The sequence below is a fragment of the Petaurus breviceps genome, unplaced genomic scaffold (genome assembly GCF_028583685.1).
Source record: "Petaurus breviceps papuanus isolate PSGF00001 unplaced genomic scaffold, PetGlider_PUasm1.0 174, whole genome shotgun sequence".
Taxonomy (NCBI): domain Eukaryota; kingdom Metazoa; phylum Chordata; class Mammalia; order Diprotodontia; family Petauridae; genus Petaurus; species Petaurus breviceps.
Genome location: NW_027185761.1, coordinates 55,285,372 through 55,311,784, shown reverse-complemented (window position 1 = coordinate 55,311,784; position 26,413 = coordinate 55,285,372). Strand labels below are relative to the sequence as shown.

At 41.0% G+C, this 26,413-nt stretch overlaps 1 protein-coding gene across 27 annotated transcripts in view; it reads right to left on the bottom strand.

Moving 5' to 3' along the window:
* The window catches only part of FHIT (fragile histidine triad diadenosine triphosphatase), a 1,710,176-nt gene that overhangs the window by 242,240 nt on the left and 1,441,523 nt on the right, over positions 1-26,413 (bottom strand). For 25 of the 27 annotated variants that reach the window (XR_011167576.1, XR_011167575.1, XM_069084211.1 and 22 more), the window contains one exon: positions 15,555-15,623. The exons of the other annotated variants lie outside the window; for them this stretch is intronic. Coding sequence is in view for 23 of the 25 variants with exons in the window: in XM_069084211.1 (XP_068940312.1) it covers positions 15,555-15,623 (69 nt within the window). In the remaining 2 variants the exon portion in view is untranslated. The remainder of the gene's footprint in view (positions 1-15,554; positions 15,624-26,413) is intronic. 27 annotated transcript variants of the gene reach the window in all.

Below are 26,413 nucleotides of genomic sequence, written 5' to 3'. Positions count from 1 at the left end.
TCCTTCCTTCCTTCCTTCCTTCCTTCCTTCCTTCCTTCCTTCTTTCTCTTTGTATTCCTAGCACCTATGCCTGGCTCATAGCAAATGTTCAATACTTGTCAAACAACTGGATCCATGGACACAGACTGTCAGAAGGAGTCTCAAAAATTAGCACGTTTCCTTAAAAAAATACTTCAGATCTATGAGTTTAGGGACATTTTCCCCTTGCAACCTGATGACATTTATGGAATGCCCAAAATTAGGAAATCAACTTGATCCTCAAAGCAGTTTAGAATTATAAGCTTGGAGTCTCCTGAAAAAGATGTGGCCAATTTTCTGAAGGGGCTGACTGATGGAAACTACTGAGTGAGTCTGCTACTGGACTATTAATTAAAGAGAAGTTCAGGGATTCGGCAGTCAGGCAAATTCAATTATGGGTTCCCTAATGAACCTGGCTGTGCCAAGCCCAGTGGATATTTACTGACAGAAAGACACTGCCATGCTGATTGCTCATTCTGAATTTTTCTTAAATAAGAGACAGAATTGGCACAAGGGAGAAAGTGACGCATTTGGTATCAGGGGATCTGGGTTCTAGTCCTGCTCTGCCACTTGCTAGGTGTATGACTCTCTAGGTGGCACAGTGTATGGATTGCTGGGTTTGGCATCAAGGAGACCTAGATTCAACTCCTCCCTTGTGATCATGGGTAAATCACTATCTTTGCCTCAGTTTCTTCATCTGTAAAATGAGGTGGTTAGAGAGCATGGCTTCTTAATATCCCCTTCAGCTCTAGGTCTAGAAGAACATTGGATTTCTTTCATTCTCTGTTTCTTCCTCATCTAGTAGAGATGTTTGTAGTGGAGAGCAAGGACATCATCATTTATATAGTGTCTACTGTATACCAAGGTACTTTGATCTTCACAACAACTTGGGGAGGTACATGCTGTTATTATCCAGCACCACCACCTTCTGGGCAAAGTTGGAGAAACTGAGGAAAAAAGGGTTAAGTGACTTGCCCAGGGTCACCCAGCTACAAAGTATCTGATGCTGTATTTGAACTCAGGTCTTCCTGACTTCCTAACAGATTGCAAGCCCTCTGTCCAATGTACCACCTAGCTGCCTCAGTACTGTATTTTGTAGGGCTGTGGTAAGGCAAATAAATACTCATCACTATGTTTATTACTAAAGGCAAAGAAGGTGTTGGTTCCATCTTTGAATTCCTCCCCCTGTGCCATATCTGCTGGTCCAGTTTTTGTTAGGTTTGTTTGACCTGCGATTTCACTGCTGTAAGGACAAGCTTTTACCAATTCAGATCAGCAACTATTCTTCAACTCATCAATGACTAATCAACTTGGGGTGTTAGGGAATTGCCTGGGACACAGCTCTTTGGATTCGAAGGCTTCCTTTCCATGTTGCTCACTGTGGTTATTTATTGACCATAAAATGAATAATTGCATTTTTTTTGGAGGAGTAAGAGGAAGGGAGGATTGGACCACTGAATTCATTAGTAGAGAATTTCTGTTGAAGAAACCCCTTCTGTCTATGTAGATCATCATTTATGGTCTTAGAGAGATAACTTGAGGGTTCTGAGAAGTTAAGGTCTATGGTCCTAAGTCACACAATCAGTAGAAATCTGAAATGGCACTTGAACCCTGGTCTTTCTAAGTTGGTGGCCAGCTTTCTATCCACTAAGCCAACTGTATCTGTTCCAAAATGGATATATTTTGGACTTCAGGCTTACAGACTTAATCTAGGGGTCTGGACCTTCACTCTGCCCTTTGGCTCAAAATCAAAACACTAGTAACTGGAGAGAGGTATGTTGAATATACATGTACCTTCCATAATATCTGAGGGTTTCAGGAAAAATAGAGAAATTCTAGTGTTAAAAACTTTAGGTTTGAAAGATTGTGTCTTGGGAAAAGGAAAGTGATTCATTAATGATGCTAACTGGTAAAGTACCACTTACAAAGAATGGGAATTTAAAGGTAAGGAGTATAAGGGATGTAGTCAATTTTATGTTGTTAATTCTTTATTTACTGAAGAAAATTTTACTCTTCATCATTCTTCTGTCTAGACCAGGGAAACCCCAAATATTAAGGTTCAGTGGATCAAGGGCTTGGACCTGGAGTCAAGGAAATCTAGTTCAAATCTGGTCTCAAATACTTGCTGTGTGATCTTTGGCAACTCATTTAACCCCATTGGCCTCAGTTTACTCATCTGAAGAATGAAATGGGGATCATAACTGCACCTCACTCCCAGGGTTATTGTGAGGACCACATGAGATAATAGCTACAGACCACAGTGCCTGGCACTTAATAGGTGCTTTTAAATGCTAGCTACTATTTTTTAGCTATTATTGTGATGGGCTTGGCAGGAGACAGTTCCAGAAAGTTACAGAAGGTGAGTAATAATTCACAGCTGCTTTGAAATTGCTTGAGTTTTTTTTGGTTTTGGTTTGGTTTGGTTTTACCACATTCTCCCCTCCCCTAGGAAGCCCAGTTATTTTCTACCCAATTGTTACCACAGTTTTATTTCTAGTTAACTGTTCTCTTCTACTTTCTCTTCCATAAAATGAAATTCAAAAATCACCTACTGAATTTCCATTACAGCCTCTTCTCCTTTGGAGATGCCAAACTATTGTTGTCACTTTGAAATCTGTAAATAGCATGAAAGATGATATTTCATTTTAAGTCTATGCCAACATTTCAGTGGGAATGTCTTGGTTTTTGAAACCGTCAGAAGCTCATATCCCATCTGGTCCATTTTCATTTTATAATCCTTCCTTGGTGAGTTTTAAAAGTCAACTATGGTACTGCTTCTTTGCCATTCTGTTAATGCAAGCTCCACGTGGAAATCAAAGAGAGAGATGCCCCCGGCAATAACCTCTTTCTGGGGCGAATTACTTTAAATGGGCTAGAAACTGGGCAAATAAATGTGTTGGTGTGTGCTAAGAAATTCCAGAAGAACTGAAGGAAGAAAATTATGCACTGATGAGAATGATATCAACACCCCATCCATAGCCATAGGAATTTTGAATGGGATGCCTTGGAAGAATCACTGTCTTTAAGCAAAACTAGATAATCACTTGTTAAGAATGTTGGAGAGTGAATTCTTGTTTGGAGTAGCTATAACAGTTATTTAAATACTTAACAAAATTCACAGGCCTAAGTTAGGAATCCCCAATCTCACCAGTCAACAATCAAATTGTCCTCTCTCCAGGCATACTTCCTATAGCAGCAACTACACTGGCACCCCCAGGATGGCTGCTAGCACAGGTTCTTAGATTTGCTTCACTAGAAAAGCTAGCTGTTTAAGGGGTCAATAATCTTTTATAATTATATTCACTAGCTCAGGGAGAAAGTCAGCACTCTGAACTTCAGAGAAATAAAAACCAACAGAGAGTGCTCTCTGCCTGCATAAACTATATACTTTACATACATCCCTGGATGGAGAGAGCCTTTACATCTGAGCAGTCGGGGAGCTCTGAACATAAGGCCACTCAGAATTTCAACCAGGGAATCACAAGATTCTCCTCATAAGCAAGCCCCCAAAGCAAAATACCAATTCAGAGTATATACCCACTTCTCAGAGTCAGAAGGCATCACAACCCTCATGACTCAGTGCCTAATTAGAAATTGGCAAAAGGTGTGAAAACATTCCTACAAGCAAGCCTCCCCTAAGCAAGCTTCCCTCAATGGGCTCCATGGGACGCCTATTAATGGATGGGGAAGATCTGATAAGCCACTAACATTACCCCTCCCAAATCTATACTAATGCAATGGTGGGTCCTGAACAAGTGTAGGGTTTCACATTTAGCCTTATTCAACTTCACCTTGTTATTTTCAATGTTCCAGTCTATTAAGTGCTTTTTGGCGGGAGTCAGAGAGGGAATGGTGAGTTGGAGGGGTCGAGATTTTTTCATCTAGTCTGGTACCTTCTCCTCCCCATTTCCTGCCATGTTCCAATTCCATCGGTACCTTCATTGAAGTCAAAGGAAAAGCTATATTGAAGAGCATAAAGTCCAGGGGCACTCTTTCCGGGTTAACAGCAACCCATTAACGAGCCCTTTGGGTCTAGTTGAAGTGTTCTTAACCTTTTGGGGGTCATGGACCCAGCGGTGTGCTGGAGCTAGTCTGAAGGGAATCATTAGAGCCAAATGGTAAATTTTCAGTGTGAGCATTTACACCTGGATAATCATGGAGCGTTACAAATCAGGACTTGATTTATCGTTTTATTGATTGTCTAGACTTAAGAAAGTGGTGGAGAAAATGTTAATAATAAAGATTAAATTAAGAAGTATGTTGTGTGTCCTTTTTCCCCCCAGAGAACCAGCTGTTCAATATTTATCGGCACACTGCTGCAGGAGACCCATTTGGCAGTCTTGACAAGCCAGTGAACCCCTGCTCTGAATGAGATCTTTAAATTAAAAAAAAAAAACACACACACCAATATAATGAAATATAGTTATTTAAATACTTAACAAAATTCATAGACTCTAAGTGAGGAACCCCTGATCTCACCAGTCAGCCATCAAATAATTTCACCCATTCCCCATTTTTCCATTTTGTCCATAAGGATATTATTATTTTTTTAATTGTCAAATGCCTTGCTCAAATTCTCATCTACCGTGTTTACAGCAATATATTTATCTGCTAGTATAGCCTAGGAGGAGACAGTCAGGTGGCAAAGTTGACACAGAACCAAATCTGCAGTCAGGAAGATCTGAGTTCAAATCCAGCCTCAGACACTTATAAGCATGTTGACCCTGGGCAAGTCACTTTACCCTGTTAGTGTCAGCTTCCTCATCTGTAAAATGGCTGAAGAAGGAAATGGCAAATATCCCATATCTTTGCCAAGAAAACATCAAGTTGGACCAGGAAGAGTCAAATACAACTGAATGACACGGCCTAGTCCAACCCCTTCATTTTATAGATGAGGAAGCCAAGATTCAGTAAAGTGAAGTGACTTGTCTAAGGTCACAGAGGTGGTAATGGCAGAGATGGAATTTAAATCCACGTCCTTGAACTCCCAGTCCAACATCCCTGCCACTTTACCACATAGACAGGATATTAGGAAAGAAAATGACAACATGCACAATGCCTAATGGGCATTATTGTACCCACAAATGTTAGGACTAAAGAGAATAACTTTTTATACATGCTCTCTTCTGTTCTCACAGTGGGATCTCACAAAGAAGACTAGGTCTGGTTCAATAGGTGAGCAGTTAATCAAATCTAAATATCATTTTTATCCTAATGAGACTGAATATAGAAATCCCAAGAGGCAAACTTCCCTATGTGTCTAGTGACAGAGGCAGCCAATATGCATGAATTTCTCATGGGACCTTCCCCAAAAAGGAGAGGCAATTACATTCACTGTATTAATCAAATCATCAGTAATGACTTCTAATCCCCCACAGAGAGTGAGCTCTATGTTCTCAACAGAGCCGGCCCTTGAGCACTTTTTATATCAATGTTGCTAAAAATCATTGAGGGAGGGAATTTGAAAACTCAGATCTAGTTATTAGAAAATCCCTGTGCCCAGAAGAGCATAAAACAGAAATTTCCATCACTGACTTGGGTGAAATCTTGCAACTATTACTGATTATAAGGTTCATTACCACTTGGTCATTGGCTGTAGTACATGGGGAGCAGGAGTGAGTTAGGTCATGGGGCCATATTCCAAAAGTTTATAAATAGGAAATGTGGAAAATGGCAGCTTTTAAGGGATGGCATTATGTTTAGGTGAAATGTACGGTCATCAAAGTGGTGGGATTTCAGTGTTTTCAGGAAGATTTCCCTGATCTCTCTAACCCTTGTCTTCCCCTATTAAAGGGTCATTATTCCTGTGTGTTCCTTCATTACACTATACTCTAATCTATTCTATTCTAATTCTAGTCTCTTATTTTTTTGAGACTGGGTCTTCCTATATCACCCAGGCTGGAAGGAAAATGGTCATTCATGGGCTCATTCCTAGTACTGATCGGCACAGGAGTTCTACCCTGACCCAGACCACTTTACTCCCCTTTTAGCAGCCCAGCAGTATGGAACTCCATTGGGGCTCACCATATTAATGCCAAACTTAATGTATCTTCCCAAGTCTAAAGAATTAAAAAATGATCATTGAAAGATCCAAAATGGCAAAAACATTTACAAATACAGCAGGGCTGTGCAAATGGATTTCTTTGTCTCCCCCACCCTCCCCTTTCTTGGGAGGCCCTGAATTTACTTAAGGGGGAGAGGAACATCAAGCATGCTTTTAGAGGTGTCAATCAACATCTCTCAACTTTTCTTTCAGCTTTTGTCATCTATTTTGACAGTAAGTGCCATTTTAAAGCATTAATGTTTAAATCCCATTTTATTCTCAGAAACTACCAAATCTAACTAAAGTTACTGGCTGAGTTGCAAATCCTCCTTCCTCCTTCTCAATACTGGAGGAAGCACAGGTTTAGAAAGTACAGACCTACAAGGAATCCTCCTGGAATCCCATTCTGGGAAATGGAATCCTGATGCTTTATTTTACGAGCGAATGAATAAAACATTTATTAAGTTCTCACTAGGTACAAAGCACTGAGCTTTATCAACCCTTTCCCAGGCCATGTATGTTATGGAGGCTGCAATTGTCATCTGCCCAAGGAGTCCCTTCCCTCCTCAGACCACATCAGAAATGCTGTGTTTCATTTTGGACATCATCATTTAGGAGGAACAGTGAAAAACTAAAAAGTTCCAGGGGAAAAAATGAGGAAGGGCTGGGGCTAAGAGTTCATGTGTTTAGGGATCCTTTGAAAGAACTGGAGTATTTACAGAGGACAGTGCAGATTCCAGAAATTACTGAGGTTCTCAAATATATAGTGTCGTCTCTGACCCATCCTGAGACATCCCTTCAGTTCTAAGAATCTGTAGCGACTCCTTAAGACAATCACAAAGCAGCTTTGATAGGCCTTGACAGGCTCCACCCTGGGAATTCCTTCTTAAGTAAATACTGACAAATGCTTACATGAATATAGTATCTCATGTGAGTAAAGCACTTCCTCCTACATTATATCACGAGATCCTCACAAAAGCCTTGGGAAGTATATAACACAAGTGTTATTTTCTTCTTTAAAAAAATAGAAACAAAAAAATAAGACCCACTGAGGTTAACATGACTGAGCCAGGGACACACAGCAAAGTAAGTGGTAGAGTCAGGATTCCACGATGGCCCAAGTCCAAAGTCAGCATCCTCTCTAAACCGCCTTAATAACAACAATGACAGAAATGACAACAAATGGAAGTCAGGAATAAAGCAGATTTGAGCCAGGGAACAATCCAAATGACCTGAGGTTCTCTGCCCTTAGCTCAGCTCCTCTTTAATTATAGGGTGCTGCCTGGAAGACTTGAGATTCATAGAACATCATCTGCAGCCTTGGAGAGTGTTATCTCTACCTTTCCAGACCTGGGAAAGTGGAAGGGCAGGACTACAGAGGGGGAGCCGGAGGGGTCCCTCCCCACCAACTCCCTCAATTTTATGGGTCAGGAAACTGAGCTTCAGGGATGTCACATGACTTGCCAGAGGTCATTCAGCTACTCTCTAATATAACGAAATTAAAGCCATGTCCTCTGCCTGCATCCAGGTGTTCACACTGAGGGCTGGCATAGGGAAAATGCTCAGGGAGGTCAACTTCACCTTCAGTTGCTGTTTGTCCTTCCTTCTGGACCATGACATCAGGAAGCCGATGCTTCTGTAAGTGAACTGGATTTAACTGAGGCAGGGCTGTACAAAGTCACCAGTCTCACTCTCTCCTCCAGAGCCATCGGGGTCCAGTGGCAAGATATAGATCAGAACAACTGGAGATGGCCCTGGCTGCAGTGGGAGGCCTTGGCTTTCTTAAGCTAAGATCTTTCCCAGGTCTCATGACTTTTCATGACCCCATTTGGGGTTTTCTTGGCAAAGATAGTAGAGTGGTTTGCCATTTCCTTCCCCAGCTCACTTTGCAGAAAAGGAATCTGAGGTAAGCAGGGTGAAGTGCCTTGCCCAGGGTCACATGGTTAATAAGTGTCTGCAAACAGATTTGAAGTCAGGAGGATGAGTCTTCCAGACTCCAGGACCAGCACTCTATCTACTACCTACTTGCCTTTATCAACATTTATTAAGCAAATAACGTCTGTAAGGTATTGTGCTGTGAGCTAGGAATACAAAGAAAAAAGTCCTCCATAACTTGCATTCTATTTGATTTGGTGTAGGGATATAACATATACACAGATAAGTAAATATTAATTTAAAATGGTCTCCCTGATGCAGAATGTTATAAGCCTATGCATTGTATTGGTTGGTTTTGCCTTGATTTTTTTCTTCTTTGTGAGAGTTAGATGGGAAGGATGATTGGGAGTGTGCCAATAAATCTAGAAATGACAGATGTTCAAGCATCAATAACACTTAAAAATAAAATGATTTACCCTTGAATCCCTTATTTTAATTATAGCCTGGCATAGCAAAGGCAGAAAGTTGCACATCTTCAGAAGGACCTAACCCTCCCCACAAATGAGATGGTAGGGGAATTTTGGAGGGTCTAGAGAACAGTCTCAAGGACTTCCAGCCTATCAGAACATATGCTGGAATGTGACCACCAGGAATATGAGAACTGGGGGGCTAATCTCTCCAGGTGGATCAAGTAAGGCTGTCCTTGAGTTTCCTACTAATGAGTCATTGCCTAATGTCAATACAGGGGCCATTTGTTTTGCCAGTCCCTGGAGTTTTTGCTGACACTGACCTCCTTGTGTTCCTGAACAAGACACTCCATGTCCTCACTCTGTGATGTTCTCCCTCCTCACCTCTGCCTCTTGACTAAGCTGACTTCCTTTGATCTCAATACCACCTTTTACAAGAAGCCTTCCCCACTCCCTTTAATTCCAGTGTCTTCCCTTTGAGGCTACCTCCAGCTTACCCTCTTCACCAGACATTATAGAAGAAATCTTCACATAGGAGCTGTCACTTTTCATGTAACCACCTTGGGCTTTTCCATCTTCCATCTGATATGCAACTCTGCACATATGTTGCCTCCCCCATTAAACTGTGAGCTGCTTGAGAGAAGGGATGGTCTTACCTTGTCATTTGTATTCCCAGTGCTTTGAACTTAATCAATACTGTATGCACTCATATCTTTTCTATGCACATCATCGTTTACATGTTCTCTCCCTCATTAGCATGTGAGTTCCTTGAAGGCAGGGACTTCAGCAAAACACTTAGTATGGTGCCTGGTACATAGTGAGCATTTAGTGAATGCTTATTGATGGGTGACACAGAATTAGAAAGGCCAATTAAGTTTTGGTCTTCTTCTGAACAAAGTCCATTAGGTTCCTGATGACAAAAAAATGAAAACAGCCAGAATCTCATCTCTCAGAGTGAAGACCCCAGTTGTCTAGAGAATGCTACCTAATGAATTGTGTTGTACTGAAACACCCACTGCTTGCAGAAAAGTCAACTGCAGACCCATAGACGTGGCTGTTCTTAAATGGTGTGGGAAAGCAACCCAATGTCAAAGATAAATATCACTGGTGATAGGAGAGTTCCCACTGTTCTTGTTCATGGATGGTTTTCAATCCATTCTCATGAGGCAAGCAGAAGGCAGGACACTGTCATTATTAGGGGAAAGAGAAATGATCTGGATTAAACTCTTGACTCTGCTATGGTTGTGAGATGGCCTGAATGGAGTTCACCCTCTTTACCATCCTGGTTGGCCTCCTCTGGACAACCTTTAGCTTATCAATGATTGTCCCAATAAATGGGGCCCCGGGCTGACCATCCTGATTGGCCTTTCTAGAACATCTATAAGTTATCAATAATTGTCCCAATAAATGGGCCCCAGGATGACCATTCTGCTTGGCTTCCTCTGGACACTCTTTGGCTTAACAAGGACTGTCCTAATTCAGGGTTGAACACAAGTGTGATAAGGTTAAAATGGTAACTAGTGGGCTAGGATGAACGCACTATTCCAGATGTGATCTCACCAGGGACAAGATTAGCAGAATCATTCCCAAAAACGATGCTTTGAGAGAGGCATCCTGGTACAGAGTGCTGGGTATGGACTCAAAGGAAACCTTGGCCCCGCTTCTTACCACCTATATGACCTTGAACAAGTCATTGGTTTGCTCCGGCTTTCGGTGCTTCATCTATAAAATGAGGAGGTTGGAGCAGACGGCTTCTCAGGCCCCCTGACCATCCCCACTGGGCAGGTGCCCAAAGGGATCAGAGTATGAGATGGAGTCAGGGAGGAGCTTCCAATAACAGCCGATAGCCAGCATCTATATAGTACTTTGAGATTCACAGCACTCTTTACAGATGTCTTCTCATTTGATCCTCACGGCTCTATGAGGCAGGTGCTATGATTATCCCTGTTTTGATAGACAAAGAAACTGAGGCTCACACAGGTAAAGTGACTTGCCCAATGTCATATGGCTGTTAAGTGTTAAGAGGCAGGATTTGTCCTCAGGTATTCCTGCCTCCAGGTTTCTATCTACTGACATAGGAATAAAAGTGTGACTTTTACCAGTGAGAAGCATAGACAAGCTGAATTGGAGAAGGGTCCTGGGCAGTCAGTTGAGTGTGAGAGGGAGTATTTAGGGGTGGCTGCCGGGAGGAGGAGGGACCTGAGCTGGGTCTGACATTGGAGATAGAAAGTTGATAGGTAGAAGTCCAAGAAGGAATTTCAAGCTGACAGAATGGCAAAGTGACAGTTAAATCCAGCAAGTTGGCCCTAAGCAACTCCTGTGCAGTAAAGGACAAAGAGCCTGATTCTGAGAGGCTGCATCCCAAGGCTCTGGCCTGTGTGGTAAGACTCTCCAAGTGATCTGGGACATGAAGGGGGCCACATTAGATGATTCTGAAGGTGCTCCCTATTCAAAATCTCTCATTCTGTGATCTGGGCATTAAAGGTTTGCAAAGTAATTTGCATGATCTCACTGGAGGCTCACAAAAACCCAGGGCCGGGCAGGGACTCTGGTGCCGACATGCTCTTTTTTCCTAATGAGGAAACAGGGTCACAGGAGTTTAAAATAGTCCTACAATTAATAAGTGCCAGAGGCTGAGGTTGAAACCTGGTCATTGGGGTCCAGAGAACAAATAAGGGTCTTTTGTTTCTCCAGAAGCACACATTCTTCTCTGAGGACTGCATCCCCTTCTGTCCCCAGCCTGGCTTGTATGTGCAGCTCAAAGGGCTGCTATCAGCGTTCTCACATTCATCAAACTGACTGTCATTACAGGAGCTGAAGCCTTCTGTCACCAAGATCTGTAGGGAGAAGTCTGCCTGCCATGGCACAGCATACGGACCTGCAGAAGCAATTAAGATCTGCCTTTGCCCGCCAACTAAGTTAGGAAGGCCCATGGTCGGAGCAGACAAATACTGCTCATTCTTTCTGAGTCTAGATTTGCATCTGCTAATAACGCTTTGAGACCTTTCTTCTCCTGGCTTCCCTCAATGACTATGTCCTCCAACTGTTTTCTGTGTATAGAATATTTTCCTAGTGGCCACTTCAGATGAGGGGCTCCTCAGCACCCACAACATAGTTTACATCCTTGTACTTTTATAAAGTATCTCCTTATTCTGACCTTCACTGGCCTGTGCAAAGAAAACCGTCTTAGAGTCAGAAGATGTGGGTTAGTTAAAGTCTTGGCTCTGAGGCTTCAAAGTTGCATTAGCTCCAGTGAAATCCATATAGTAGACAAATGGGTGAAAATCTGGGAAGTGAACATCAGACTGAGCCTTTAGGAAGGGAAATGGGTCTAGTTCATTGCCATGGGAATTGAACATGAGCTAAAAACAAAAATTATAGAAGACTAGGGTCTTACTTCTAGCAAGGATGGTGGGCAAAAAGAATGTTACAGTGACCTGCTCACAGGGCACATCTTTCTGCCATATCTAAGTAAATGTGATTTTGTCATTTTGTAAATTCCAGCCTCCCTCCTAGAAAGAAGGTAAAAAGAGGTTCAATGAATGTCTCATATGCTCACTAGAATATCATGGAAAAGGAAGCATTCTTCAAAAATAAGGAAAGTCTAAATGCAAATACAATACCCTTTATGGGATATTCCCCCAGAACACAGATGCTACCTCAGATTCTAAAGGATATTCTATGTTTACCCACCGTTAACACTATAGGTCCCAAGCCCCAACCAGTTTGTTCTCCATCCACAATCAGCCAGGAGAAAGTTAGCTCTTACAAAAGACATTTACTAAAATGCTATAGTAAGACTAGTAGCTATAAAACCTAACAACTCCCCCTTCCCCGCCAAAAAATAAAAACAAACAAACCCTGGAGCTCTCTCTCCAGGTACAGCATTCATGGACAGAGCTGGGAACAAATTGAGAGTATACTAGTAGTGAGGCACATCTGTAGGGAAAACATGTGACCAAGGCAACTCACAACCTTGATTCTGCCACCCCTCATTGTCCTTTCTCTCTTTTTGGGGTACTCAAGTAGATCAGCTATTGATTACCAAAATGAGTTCTCTGTTGAGTCAACAAAGGGTTTGTTTAATAGGTGCCAAAGGTCATGCTCCTTGAAGCTGCTTGCAGACTCTCTGTTTCAGTATCTCTGGTGTATGCAGTTTTGCTTCTTGTTGGATTTAAGTGCATCCTACTAGTCAAGCAGATTTCCTTCAAAATGAGATAGCTAAAGGGAGAAGAGGGAAGAAGCCTCTGAAGTCCCCCACCTTCCACAGGGAATTCACTTTCAGGGGAAGGTTCATCCTCCATCTCTATCTTTTTAATGATCATCTGGAGCTATGACCATCTTCCATTAGCCCATAGGGTTGTCCTTCATGATTCACTCAGAGAAAAGGCATTTATATTTCATAAGGGGGTCACTTCTTGTTCATGCTTTATTAATATATTAATACCTCATTATTTCTATTCATATAAACAGAGACGGCAGGGAAGAATCAAATTCACTCTCTACTACACAAAGAAGAAAATTCTGATATATGCTGGTAGATGGGAGGGTGAAAGAATATGGCAGAGAAGACAGAAAAATAAAGAACTCTAGGCACTTGAAACTAATTACTAGATATAAACCTCTTCCTATGGAGGGGGAAATTAAAACCTCCAAGAAAGAAGCCTCAACTGGCGCTCAAAATAATAACAATAATGAAGATCCACAGGAAAGAACTCATGTAGGATCAGAGAATCAGAAGGAACCTTCTAGACCATCCATCCAGTCAATACTCTTCACTGTTCAAGGTCACATTAGTTCAAGTAATTCAGAAGCATAAAATTCTGGGGTTGGGAAGAAATTCAGCTACCATCCAAGCCAACCCAATCCCCAAATGGCTCTCATTAGAACATGAGTGAAAAAACAAAAACATAACTGACAAGTGGCCCTCTGGCCTTTGAAGACATCAAGGTGGGGGAACCCACATCTAAAGCACACAAGACTAGTAAAAATGTTAGGAGTACTGCACTACTAGCCTTAAAGGGTTCCTTCGTCACTCTGCCATCTTGGCACTGGAAGTCAAAATCTTCTTTCTCTGAGAACTCAATGCTGTTTTAATAGCTGGTTCATCAGCCCTTGCCTTCACTTTGAACCCATTTGCCTCTCTGGATATCCATACTTCTCCATTGCCATCCCATATCTCCAAGCTCTGATAATATTTCTTCATTCTAGGTCATGTTCATTGAACTTTGACCTTGAACATTTTCTCTCTTTGCCCCCAGCCTGTCCCTATTGCTTGCCTCCTATCCCAATTGAAGGAGGGATGAGGACTCAATATCTTAGTTTATTTGGGTTCCACTTATGGCTGGGAAGAAGAGAAATAACCCATCCTTAATAATAACTCATCACTCCAAATAATCAAAAGGGTCACAACATGAATAACAATGTCTCAAAATTACATAATAAATAATTTATAGTAATTTTTAAAGTAATCAATAAATACTCCCTATTTTCTAGGCCCAAGTATTTGGAGTATTGATTGCCACATGGACTAAATAAAAAATGCAAAAAGGGGTATAGGTAGAGTCTACATGATTAATGAAAAATAGATTTTTACTTAAAAATAATTATTATTGGCAGCTATGTGGAACAGTGAATAAAGTGCTGGACCTGGAGTCAGAAAACTCATCTCTCTGAGTTTGAATATGGTCTCAGACACCTACTAGCTTTATGACCCTGGGTAAGTCACTTAACCCTTTTTTGCCTCAGTTTCCTCATCTGTAAAATGAGCTGGAGAAGACGATGGAAAACTTGTAGTATCTTTACCTAGAAAATCCCACATGGGATCCTAAAGAGTTGGACACAGCTGAAACAATTACAATTATTATAATAGGTAATAATGGTTAATATTTATATAGAACTTTACAGTTTGCAAAGCATTTAACATATATATAATTTATATGATCCTCACAACAACCTTGGGAGGTAGGTGCTGTTTTTATTCTCATTTTATAGATAAGGAAACTGAGGCAAAGAGAGGTTAAGGGAATTGCCCAGGGTCACACAGCTAGAAGTAGCTGAAATTGGATTTGAACTTGGGTCTTCCTGACTCCAAACTCTGTCATTCAGTTTCATGACAGGGACCTTTGAAATGTTAAAAACAAAGTATAAGGACTGATCTAACCATAATTTCCACATCTGCCCCACAATCCAGTATTCAATTGAACCGATCACACAGAATCATCACACTTTCCATGGGCATAAGACCTAAGAAAGGATTAACTTATACAGTTTTGATAAAAGCAAACTAGGTTACTTCCATTATTATCACTGGATTCAATTTCTTTAAAAAGTTTAGACATGTTAAAAGTTTACTGCACATCAGCTTCCCTTCCATTGGTCAAACATACTGTTTCCATTGTGGGATATCTACTCATAATCAAAACACACCCAAGCCAGGAACCCCACCTTTATATCCCTCATACCCAAGCACAGTGGGCAACACTAAAGGAAGCCCTTGAATAACAGCTTCTTGAATGACTACAAAATATGTGATTGAATTCCAAAGGATTTTTTAAAAGTAATATTTGACTAAAATAATTTTGCAATGACCTACCTATTTGAGCTCTTTCATTCAACTACTAAAATATTGTCCTTTTAGTCTCTTCCCTTTCTAAGCCATTCAACCACAAAGCTGCCAACATAATCTTCCTAAAATCTGACCACTTCACTCCCCTGCTCAAGAAGCTTTGTTGGCTTCAAGAATAAAAAACAAATTCTTCATGCTACTGTTGTATAGTTTAGCCCCCGGCTACCTTCCCAGGCTCGTTTCACATCATTTCCCATTTACAATGAGAACCCTGACTAGGTTACCATCCAATTGTTAATAATTTGATATATTTTGCATAATTGCAGGACAGAATTCTCCCTGAATTGCATTGCCTTTTGTAGCTGCCACTAAGTTCCCAAAAGAAGGCTACCAATATGATTGTTTTTTTTCTTGCATCAAACTGCCTGATATTCACTATATCCTTAACTTCCAAAATGCTAGTAGGTAGAGGCCTCTCCTAGTCATTCCACCTAGTGCTTAAGGATGACACCCTTCTCACTGAGCTGATATCTACTACCACCACCCCAGGATCAAGCAAAGTGAACGCAGGCACAGACCCTACCTCATTATAGATGCTGTCATTGTCGCTGAAGTCGTTAGCCTTCCTGGGAAGTACATGGACATGAACATGCTGAAAATATAAAAAGAAGGAAAAAAGACGTGATTATCTCTTTTCATATTTTTAAATTTGACAGTGATGTTTCATGAAGTCCAATTATTCCATATTGGTTCCCACTCTATCATTTTTTCAGGGGAAGGAAATATTCACCTGCTCTAATGGGATCTGAAATCTGCTGAGAAGAGAGAACAAAAATAAGCAAGAACAGGTTGGTGGTGGGATGTATGAGATTGGGAAAGGAATGCCAGTTGAGGTAGACCTAGTGGAATTATTTCGTTGTCATTCAGAGTAATACCGAGGCAGAGCTTGGGGATGAAGGCACATTTTTAAGAAAGAAATAAAAAAAGTCGATGTCCGTGAGTCTGAAACTGACATGGAACGAGAATCGGTGAAACTCAAATTGCAGAAGAAAAGAATTAGCAAGTATGGGAGGTGGAAATGTGGACAAGGCACCAAAGAGTGACACAGGAGGATTCCTTGAACTCCTCCTGTTTTCTTCAGCCTGCCAAAGCACACTCAAGCCATAGATGTAGTCGTGCTATCATACTGAGAACATGAATCAAGGCATCCAGCAGAGCTAATCGAATATATTTTTCAAGTCTAAAATGTCATTTGAAAGTTTGACTTCCAGTACATACTCTAATGTAACTAGGTGGAAGTAAAACTTTATTCCTGCCCTTGAGCCATGTTCTAGCAGGTATTATGAATCCTGGGGAGAAATGTGATAATGAAAGGGCCGAATATAGAGTTGGGGACAAAGACTCAAATGCCCCTTCCCTGTCTCTCCCACCACCCCTTTCTGATTACTCCTCCCAGACCCAGAATCCTCACTAAAGCAGCCCACAGAATTCAAGATTGAGTTTCTGTGTGGCTTCACTGCACAAGGAAAAAATGATATGCTATTAAAATGGGAGGCATGAGGAAAACAGTGCCAAGGTGAACGGAGCAGATAATAGCTCCATTTGAGAGCGTCCCTAAGAGGGCCTTTTATTTATTTATTTATTTTTGGTCAACAAATCCAGACTCCATTGCTGCTGGATATTATGAGTTAATTTATAAAGCTTCTAGGAATTTGGGGGGGGGGGAATCCAGTAAAGGAAACGAAGTCAGCAATTAGCCTAGGAATAGCACTCCCAGCAGGAAATCATGTAGGGAAAGGGAAAAGTAGAAGTTAATTCAAGCCTTCATTGAGGAAGTTAGGTGGTACTGTGGACAAAATGGTGGACCACAGTCAGGAAGACGGAGTTCAAATCCTGTCTCAGATACTTACTAGTTCTATCACCCTAGGTAAGTCACTTGACTTTATCAAACTCAGTTTCCTCATTTGTACTGTAGGGATAACAATTGTCCCTACTCTTATAAAACAATTTTGATCAAATCAAAGCAACAGTACATGTAAAGGACTTTGTCAACCTTTTAAATCCATTCATCATAATCATCATCATCACTGTTGTTATTGCTATTTTGATGCTTGGAACAAGTGCAGTCACCATAGATTTACCCCCTCCCATGGAAAACACCCAGGCAACAGCACAGGACCAAGAGTTTGAGTAGCACTGAAAATCCTTGACATCTGTATGGCACTTTCTACTTTCAGAAGCATTTCCCTCACACATCATGCCTTTTGGTCATTCTTGGGTAGATATGAGGGGCATCATAAGTCCCAAAAAACAGTATAATGTAGTGGAGAGAACCCTAATTTTATATCAAGGACACCTGGCTCAAATTCTCCCTCTGACACATACCAGTTACACACCTATCAGGAAGTCATTTAATCCCTGTGAGCCTCGGTTTCCTCATCTGTAAAATGAGAAGGTTCAAACTAGATGAACTCTAAGGGTCACTCCAGCTTTAAATTGGATTGCTACTTTGTGGGTGAGGAAATTGAGATGCAATAACTCTATGATGTGATTCAGAATCAAATAGGTAGTGTAGCAGGTAGGGTGTTATAACTGAAGTCAATAAAACCTGGGTTCAAATCCTTCCTCAGACATTCAGCTAGTTGCATATCTGTGGGCAAGCCACTTAACTTCTGTCCCCTTCAGTCTTCTCATTGGTAAAATGGGAATGATAATAGCACTGTCCTCCCAGGGGTATTATGAAGCTTAAATGAGATAATAATACAATGATGATGAGGAAAGAACATAGGCTCCCTGCAAGCAGGAACCCTGTGGAGCCTAACTCTTGTGTTTCCCCCAGAACCTAGCTCTCTATTCCATAGAGAGTAGAAACTTAATGAATGTTTGCTGAATTGAATTAATTGAATTTAATTATTTAATTAAGTGATAGGGTCAGAGAAGATCTTGGAAGTAATCAAGTAAAATCTAATTCATACCCTTGCCTCAAATAATACAATGAGTCTATTATGGGGAGATGGGGAGTTGGTGGCTAGAGTCCAAGTTTTCCGACTCCTGCTAGAAGGGGCTGTGCTGTATAAGCAAAGCAGAACTGCAGTAGCTCAAAAGAAAGGCGAGATGCACAAATTTAGAGCCATCCCCATTCCAGATGTTTGTAAGGACCATTTGTGCCTGAGCTGGGGCACGGCCATGTGAGCTGGTATTGGTCTGATCAGCCACAGTCAGACACACTGTACCCTGACCCCAGTGTAGTGATGTCGGTTTGGTCCTCTTAGAGCACAGAGGAAAACAACCAACCAATCCGATGCTGTTTCTCTACTATACCACACCCACAACAACTAGTTCAGAGCTCGGCAGAAAATAATTCAGATCATCAATAACTTTTTAAAATAAAATTAATGATTTTTTAAGTGTTACTTAGCTGGCCCCAATCTAAGGCATAATGCCCAAGTTTAAATCAAATGGTGCCGAGTACAAACTATTTTGCAGTGTCCCAAATCCCCGACCTTGTACTTTCTGGTCTGACTCTCTTATTCATTGTGGGGTGGTCAATATCATTCTGCTCTCAAACTTAGGTCAGCATGAAATCCCTACCAGCTTTGTTCCTACACAAGAGGAACTGGAAGTGTTGCTGCTGTAAGGACAAAGCCCCAGCATAGCTAATGCAGGAATAAAATTAGTCATCCGTCAAAAGCACAGACATCTATGATGGGCTCTGACCCTGTTTGTCACTGATTTCTGTTATTCAGAATATCAGCACTGCAGAGATGGATGGCATGGAGATCCTTTAATGAAATGGAGTTTTCCATATGTGTATAGACTGGTCTCCTTCAGGTGGAAAACTAAGACAAACTCAATGCCCAAACTCTATTCCATTTAAACTGCCCGCTAACTGTGCCCTAGCTAGCACTATGTTCATCTCCCACCTTGGTGCCTTTTACTCAGGTGGGCCCATGTCAGGACTCAACGCCCTCCTCATGCCTGTCTCTTAGAATCCCTAGCTTCCTTCAAAGCTCAGCTGAAGAATGACGTGCTCTATGAAGCCTTTTTGTTGGTTTTTTTTTTAATCACCACTACCATTGATTAGTGCTAGCACTCTCTTGAACTAACTTTGTATATACCGGTCTTCTTCAAAAATGAAGGACAACAAGAACATGCCAACAATAGAAACCACACCATAGGGTCTTTCCAACTCACCGAAACCTTCCATATGCATGGTCTCCCCTGTTAGAATGGGTACTTTCTGACAGCAGTGTATGTCTTGCTGTTTTCTATCTAAGTCTACTCACACAGAACTGAGAAGGAAAAGGGAGAGAGGAATAAATATTTCTATACTGCTTACTATGTGCCAGGAACTGTGCTAAGGGCTTTTTACAAATATTATCTCATTTGATCAGTAAGAATTTAAAGGCTTAACTCATCTATTTATGTTCATGTTGCATTATAATAGCTAGTATTTATATAGCATTTTCAGGTTGGCAAAGTATTTTCATATATTATCTCATTTGATCATCACAACAACCCTGTGATTTAGGTAAGTATTCGTATTAACCCCATTTTACAGATGAAGGAAAAAAGACTGAGAAAAGTTGTGACTTACTCAGTGTCACACAGTTAATATTGGTCCAAGGTAGGCTTTCAACTGAGATCTTCCCGGGTTCAAAGTCAATACTTTTTTCTGTTGTGTCATCTAGTATCCCTTACATAGAATATAAACTCCCTAAGGGTAGACATAATTTTATTTCTTCTATTGTATTCCCAAGACCAAAGACAAATCCTTACACCAAGTGGGCGCCTAAGAGCTGTTTCTGGAATAGTACTGAAATGAAACCTGGAGAGTCTGGACAGGTTCCCAAGTCAGGGGCTTAAAAATTGTGGTTTTTAAGTAATACATCAACAACGAGGGTCCAGTCCTAGGTCACATTGATGGATCATGAATTCTACCATGATGCATTAGCTCGGTACATCATCTGGGCATCATGGTTCTGAAGACAGATGTATGAGTCTGAACTCTATTGAGGGTGGAAAGAAGCTTCCAGCTACCCGGCACCTTTACATTTCAAAATTAAAATGTGAAAATTAAAGCCTTTTCAAGTCAGAGGAAAGAGTCAAGATTGAAGCTACAGCCCTAGAAAGTTCCATCTGACTCAGAGAGTCTGGAAGTTTGCCCATTTTCTTTTGTCTTTGGTCCTTATCTGATGGGAAAAGCCTTTGTTCCCAGTCCTGTAATGCCCTTGTGACAGGGATAAAAATTAAAAGGGGGAGGTGGCTATGTGTCTTTTTTCCCTCACTTTCCAAATGGTTAGCAGCAATGAAGAAGGAGGAGGAGGAGGAGGAGGAGGAGGAGGCATATATAGTGGTTTAGTTTACAAAGTGCTTTATACATATTATCTCACTTGATCATGACAGCCTTGGAGGCAGGTGTTGTTATTATCCCTATTTTCCAGATAAGGAAATTGAGGCAGACAGAGGTTAAGTGACTTGCCCAGGGTTACAAAGCTGGTAAGTGTTTGAGGTCATATTTGAACTCAGGTCTTCCTGACCTCCATGTCCAGTGAGGGCACCGACATTCCAAAGCACTAGGCAAGTATTGAATGTTCAGGGCACACTGTGTGAACTCGGTGAGAGTTGTTTTTTTTTCTTAAAAATCTTTTCAGTGACTTCCAAAAAATTCTATTGCAGATCAATCAAACTACAGAAGATCTGAAGGAAAAGAACATAGATCAGGTGATCATAGGATCACAGATTTAGATTCTGAAGGGACCTTAAAGGAACATTTTTTTCTAACCCAGTTACTTTGTAGATGAAGAACGTGAGAGGTTCAGTGACTTACCCCAGGGCTACACAGTAGGTCAGTATCTGAGGCAGGATTTGAATCCTGGTATTCCTAACTCTATGTCTCTAGCCACTAATCCTGGGATCCCAAGAAGAGAAACAGCCTGAAAGGTAACACTTAGAGTCAGCCCAGTCTTTTTTCCCCTCTATACAACAAATGATGTATTCATTGTACAAGAAAAATAGAGAGTTGAGCATTTTTTTTTAATGAAGAGTTGATGGGCATATGGACCGCTTATTACACCCAGTGGGGAATGGGGACATTTTCATGGTTTGTTCACCTTTACTATGCCAGTGATGTTTTTATAAGACCGTAATGTAGCATAACAAAATGAATCCACTTTGTTTAAAAACAAATCGCTTTGGGGGGAGTTGGGTGGGACAGTGGGTAGGGGGGATTAAGTAAAAATGATCAATTAAGAAGGCAGGTGTTTGATTGGAGAACTTGACTTATTTTTAATATATTTTCCACTGCAATGAATAGAACGAATATGAGAAATTTCCCTACTGTTTGTGTAATAGACCTAAGCAGGAACAGTGAGGGCCAATTACGTTTCAAGTGGCTCCTTCGTTTTTTCTTTGCTAAATGAGTTAAAGGGAAGCAGAGCCGGAGAACAACTGTCATGTAGAGACAAACATCTGGGCTTGGGGAGCACGTCCCCCATTCTGCTGCTGCTCAAGTGTCTGCACTTTTTTTTGGAACTTCCCAGGTTTCTTCCCTGTGGCAGCAGCTCCTTTTATTTCCAAGCAGAGCAACCGACAGAATCATTTATGGGATCCAAGAGATCATATCGAGTTGTAAATGGCATTTACCCTTTATAGGGGCAGCTCACTGTCTCTGTGGTTATCTGCCTTACGGAAACCAATAGACAACTGCCTAGTCCAAAGACTCTCAGCTGAGTAATTTCCTTTAAAAATTATTGGTATCTTTTGTTTATATATAACCTTTATTCCCCAACAGATTCTTCCCTTCCCTTGCCCAGAAAGTTATCCCTTAAAACAAAACTACAAAGAGATGAGGGGAAAAAATAATTCCATGAAATTAGCCAACACATATGCACTTAGGAAATATTTGATTCTTTCTTTCCTCCCTTCCTTTTATCTTCCATCAACCTTTCCTCCCTTTATCCCCTCCTCCCTCCCTTCCTTCCTCCCTTCTTTCTTCTTTCTTTCCTTCCTTTCTTCTCTTTCCCTCCTTTTTTTCCCTTCCTTTTTTCCTCTGCCTCCTTTCTTCCTTTTTTCCCTTTCCTTACTAAAATATGGAACTCAGAACAAAACACAAAAGAATTGGCCTAACAACTCCTACAGAGAAAAGCAAATCCTTGTGGCCCAGACCATTATATACAGCTAGATGGCTGGGTCATTGTGTTCTACCAATAAGCATATGTGTGGGGCAGGGACTGGAGAGGGACAAAGAGTTGGCTCCAGGATTGACTAGGAGGAAGGTAGCATGGCAGAAATTCTGCAGAGCTTTTAATGATCCTAAGCTGCTCCCTGACATAAAAACTCATCTCTTAAAAATCATAGGCGGGGCGGCCAGGTAGCACAGTGAGTAAGAGCACTGGCCCCAGTGTTGGGATGACCTGGGGATTGAATCCGGGCTCAGATACTTAGCACCCACCCAGAAATAACTGGCCGTGTAACCTTGAGCAAGTTACTTAACCCCAATTGCTTTAAAAAAAAAAAAAAAAGAAAAAAATCATAGGCACATAGAACAGATCTCTGCAGTTCTGGGATCCTTGAGTCTATCTAGCATACCTTATCTTCTTTATATATGTGGCACCTGAGTCCCAGAGAGGTTAAATGGTTTGCCCAATGTCACGTAGGTACTTAGTGATAAAACCAGGATCTCAAGTCAGGTCTCTAGACTCCGGGGTCATTGTTCTTTCTGCTGTTTTCCTTGTGGGGCTGTAAGGTAATAAATCTTGGGGCACCACCATCTCCCAAGAATGTGGTCAAGCTGACAACAGAGATACTCACAAGAAAGTTGCCTAGACTATGGTCTCTTGATAATGAATTTCATATAAGAACAGATGAAAAATGTGTGGGCCATGGAACATGTAGTTCAAAGAGGCTGGAACTGTACAGATCCTAGAGTGTGGGTCACTGGCACCCACCCACTATAAGACAAATATAAGAAGACCTCTAGCATTTTGGGACCCCAGGAATAATAAGGATAAGAATAGTACAGGATTAGAAGGTTTAGAAATAATATATATTTAGAAATGTAAATATTTACATGACTAATATGGAAATACGTTTTACAAGATTGCATGTATATAACCTACATCCAATTGCTTACCATCCTAGGGAGAAGGGAGGTAAAGAAGGGAGGAAGAAAATTTAGAACTCAATTTTTTAAATGGATGTTTAAAATTGTCTTAACATGTAATTAGGAAAAAATATTATTAAAAATACTCTTAGCAATAAGGACATCTGGGATCAATAAATATAAAAAAAGTTATGATTTATTCTGATGTAAGAATCCGAGAGTTGGAGCTGGAAGGGACCTCAGAGATCTAAGATTCTTCATTTTACAACTGGGGAAACTGAGGCATGGAACTATTCAGTGACTTGTTCATGGTCACAAAGGTAGCATAGATTTACAGCTAGATGAGACATCAGAGCAAATTCCTCAATTTATAACTTGAAAAACTGAGGTTTATGCGACTTGCCCAAGGTCACATGGGTAATAAGTAGCAGAGCCAGGATTCAAATTCAGGTGTTCGGAACTCAAATCTAATACTCTTACTCTGTGGGTGCCCATATCATGACTCCATAGGAGTCCTAGTAGAAGACTGTTGCCCTGGAACATGGCCTTGGAGGGTACATGGGCACCAAGGTTCTCACACTATGTCCACCTTTTTCCCCTTGAAGAGAAGCCTCTCAATTATTACAGAAAGCATCATTTGGAAATCTAGTTTACTTGGATTCAAATGAGCTCCCTTCAATTATTTCCAATTCTCCCCCCCCCAAAAAAAAATATGGTCTCTAGTGCCAGGATCATTGACATTATTCTATAACCCAACGGAGATGGAAAAAGTCATGAAAACTGTGCATCTACTTAGAGAGAACATGAATGCCTGTTGGTTCAAACATTAGCCACCTCTCAAAGAGAAAGAGGAAACATACCATTCCTTTGTATGTTTCCTGACCCAGACAAATATTTATTCTAGGAAACGGCCTTCCATTGATGGAGTATTTTTTTTTCTCTATGATATGCCAACATATTAATCCACAGAGATGATTCTTGCCCAAGTCCTTCTGCTCTGAGCAGGATTAAGTATTGCAATGCAAATGTAACAGAGGTGGCATTTTTCCTTGTCTTACTTATTTCTTGATAAATGCACATTGCTTTAGTGTTTGCCATACCCATAATTACAGTTCTTTAATTTATGTTTCAATAAAATGTATAATAATAAACATTTACTACTCTATGAATAAACATTTGAATGGAGCGTCTAATGGGGGTTACATATTTTGAAACAGTGCTGTGGCTTTCTGGAAGTCTCTCCCTGTGCTTAATGAGCATCATTTCCATAATCTGTGCATTATTGCTTAAGCCTCCCTTTAGGAATATTTTACAAAGGAGAAAAAAGTGAAATATGATAAGCCCAAAGAGAAGATGTTAACAGGATTACCAACTGGTCCAGTAAAAGGGACAGTAGAAGCTTTCATATCCCTCCAGAGACAAAAACAGAGTAAGGAAAAAGACTGTGTCTGCTAATTATCTCACTTGCCTGGTACATTCCTAAGGTCCTTTTGTTTTCACTTCTAAGATCTAGTTTAAATACCAGAGATGGGAAAACTTGGAAAGGTCAGCCATAAGGGGCATGCCGGTATTCATTTATGTTCTAGCACTCCCAAAAAATATCTCCTAAAAATAAATCTAGACACTTTTAGGAGCTCAGGTGGCCTCCAAGGGGACACAGCCCAGATGTAGGAAAACAGTTAGTTCGTTTAGCTGTAATACTTTTGGATTCACTATATAATCATAGAATTTTAGGTTTCTCAGTGACCAACTAGCCCATCCCATAGCACCTAAAGAGTTTCCTAAACGCAGCCCATGAGATGTGGGAGAGATGCTTGCATAGGACTGTCACAACATAGTGTGCCCACCTCAAAGAAGGCATTGTGCTCTGTGAGCAAAGCAGCAGAGTAGTAGCTCAAAGGATATGTGAGACATGCAAATATAGAGATATTTTCTTTCCCAAATGTTCATGAGGACTATTTGTGCCTGACCTGTGGTGATGCCTTCCGACCTTACCTTGGTTTGATAAGCCACAGTTACACGCACTATCCTTGACCCCATCATTGGCATCACAGACCTAGAAGCAGGATGGCCACCAACAACATCTAATCCAAAGATCTTATTTTACACAGGAAGAATCTGAGGCTAGGGGAAGTTAAGGGATTTGCTTAAGGTTACGCGTAGAATGCTGGATTGAGATCTGGGAGCAGCTTTAGAGCTGGTTCCTCATCATTTTACAGATGAGGCAACTGAGGTCTAGGGAGTATATATGATATGCCAAAGACCACATAGGGAGTAAACATGAGGTAGGATTGGAGCCCAGGTCCTCTGGCTTCAGAGTCAATGCTCTTCCCATCATTATATTGGCTTTGATTGAACACTTCCAATGATGAGGAGCCTACACTCTCCCAAGGCAGCCCGTACCACATTGGGATACACCTAATGCTTTGGGAGGTTTTGTAGACATCAAGACTAAATTGGTGCCTTCCATCCATGGTTCCTAACAGCTCAATCTTGAAGCAAGTGGAATTAGCCAGAATCCCCAACTGGAACTTCATATGTTTTGTTTCATGCATTGTTCTCCAGCACAGTCATTCTGAATAAATATCACATCAATCAACATCCAATCAACAACCAATAAGTATTTGTTACTTACTATAGCATGGTTCTAAGTGTGGAGGAGGAGAGGTTTAATAAGAGGGATACAAAAAATGCAAAAATACACAGATACTTAAATAGGTTCTCAAGGAGCTTACCTATTAAAGGGGAGATAATGTGTAAATAAGTAGGTAAAAGGTAACCTTATGGGGGAACTCTCAAGTGGCTGAGGAGATCAGAAAGGTCTATTGTAGAAGGGAGCTCTTGAGCTAAGTATTGAAAAAAGTCAAAGGTGGTAAGAGGTGGAGGTGAAGTAGAAGGACCTCCCAGGCATGGGGGGCAACCAGTGCTAATACTAACAGAACAAGTTATTCTTTTTTTTAAGGTGAATACTGTTGATTTTTTGTTGTTGAGTCATTTCAGCCATACCTGAATCTTTGTGACCCCATTTGGGATTTTCTTGGCAAAGACAATGGAGTAGTTTGCATTTTCTTCTCCAGCTCATTTATGGATGAATAAACTAAGGAAAACAGAGTTAAGTGACTTGACCAGAGTCATACAGCTAGTAAGTGTCTAAGGCTAGATTCGAACTTAGAAAGATGCATATTCTTGACTCCATTCTATCCACTGCAGCACCTAGCAGCTCAAATATTACTGAACAGTGTGACTTAATAGAGAGAAAGTCAGGTTTGGAGTCAAGAAGACATGTCTGGGTTCAAGTCTTGTATCTATCTGCTATTTGTGTGATCACAGCTAAGTGA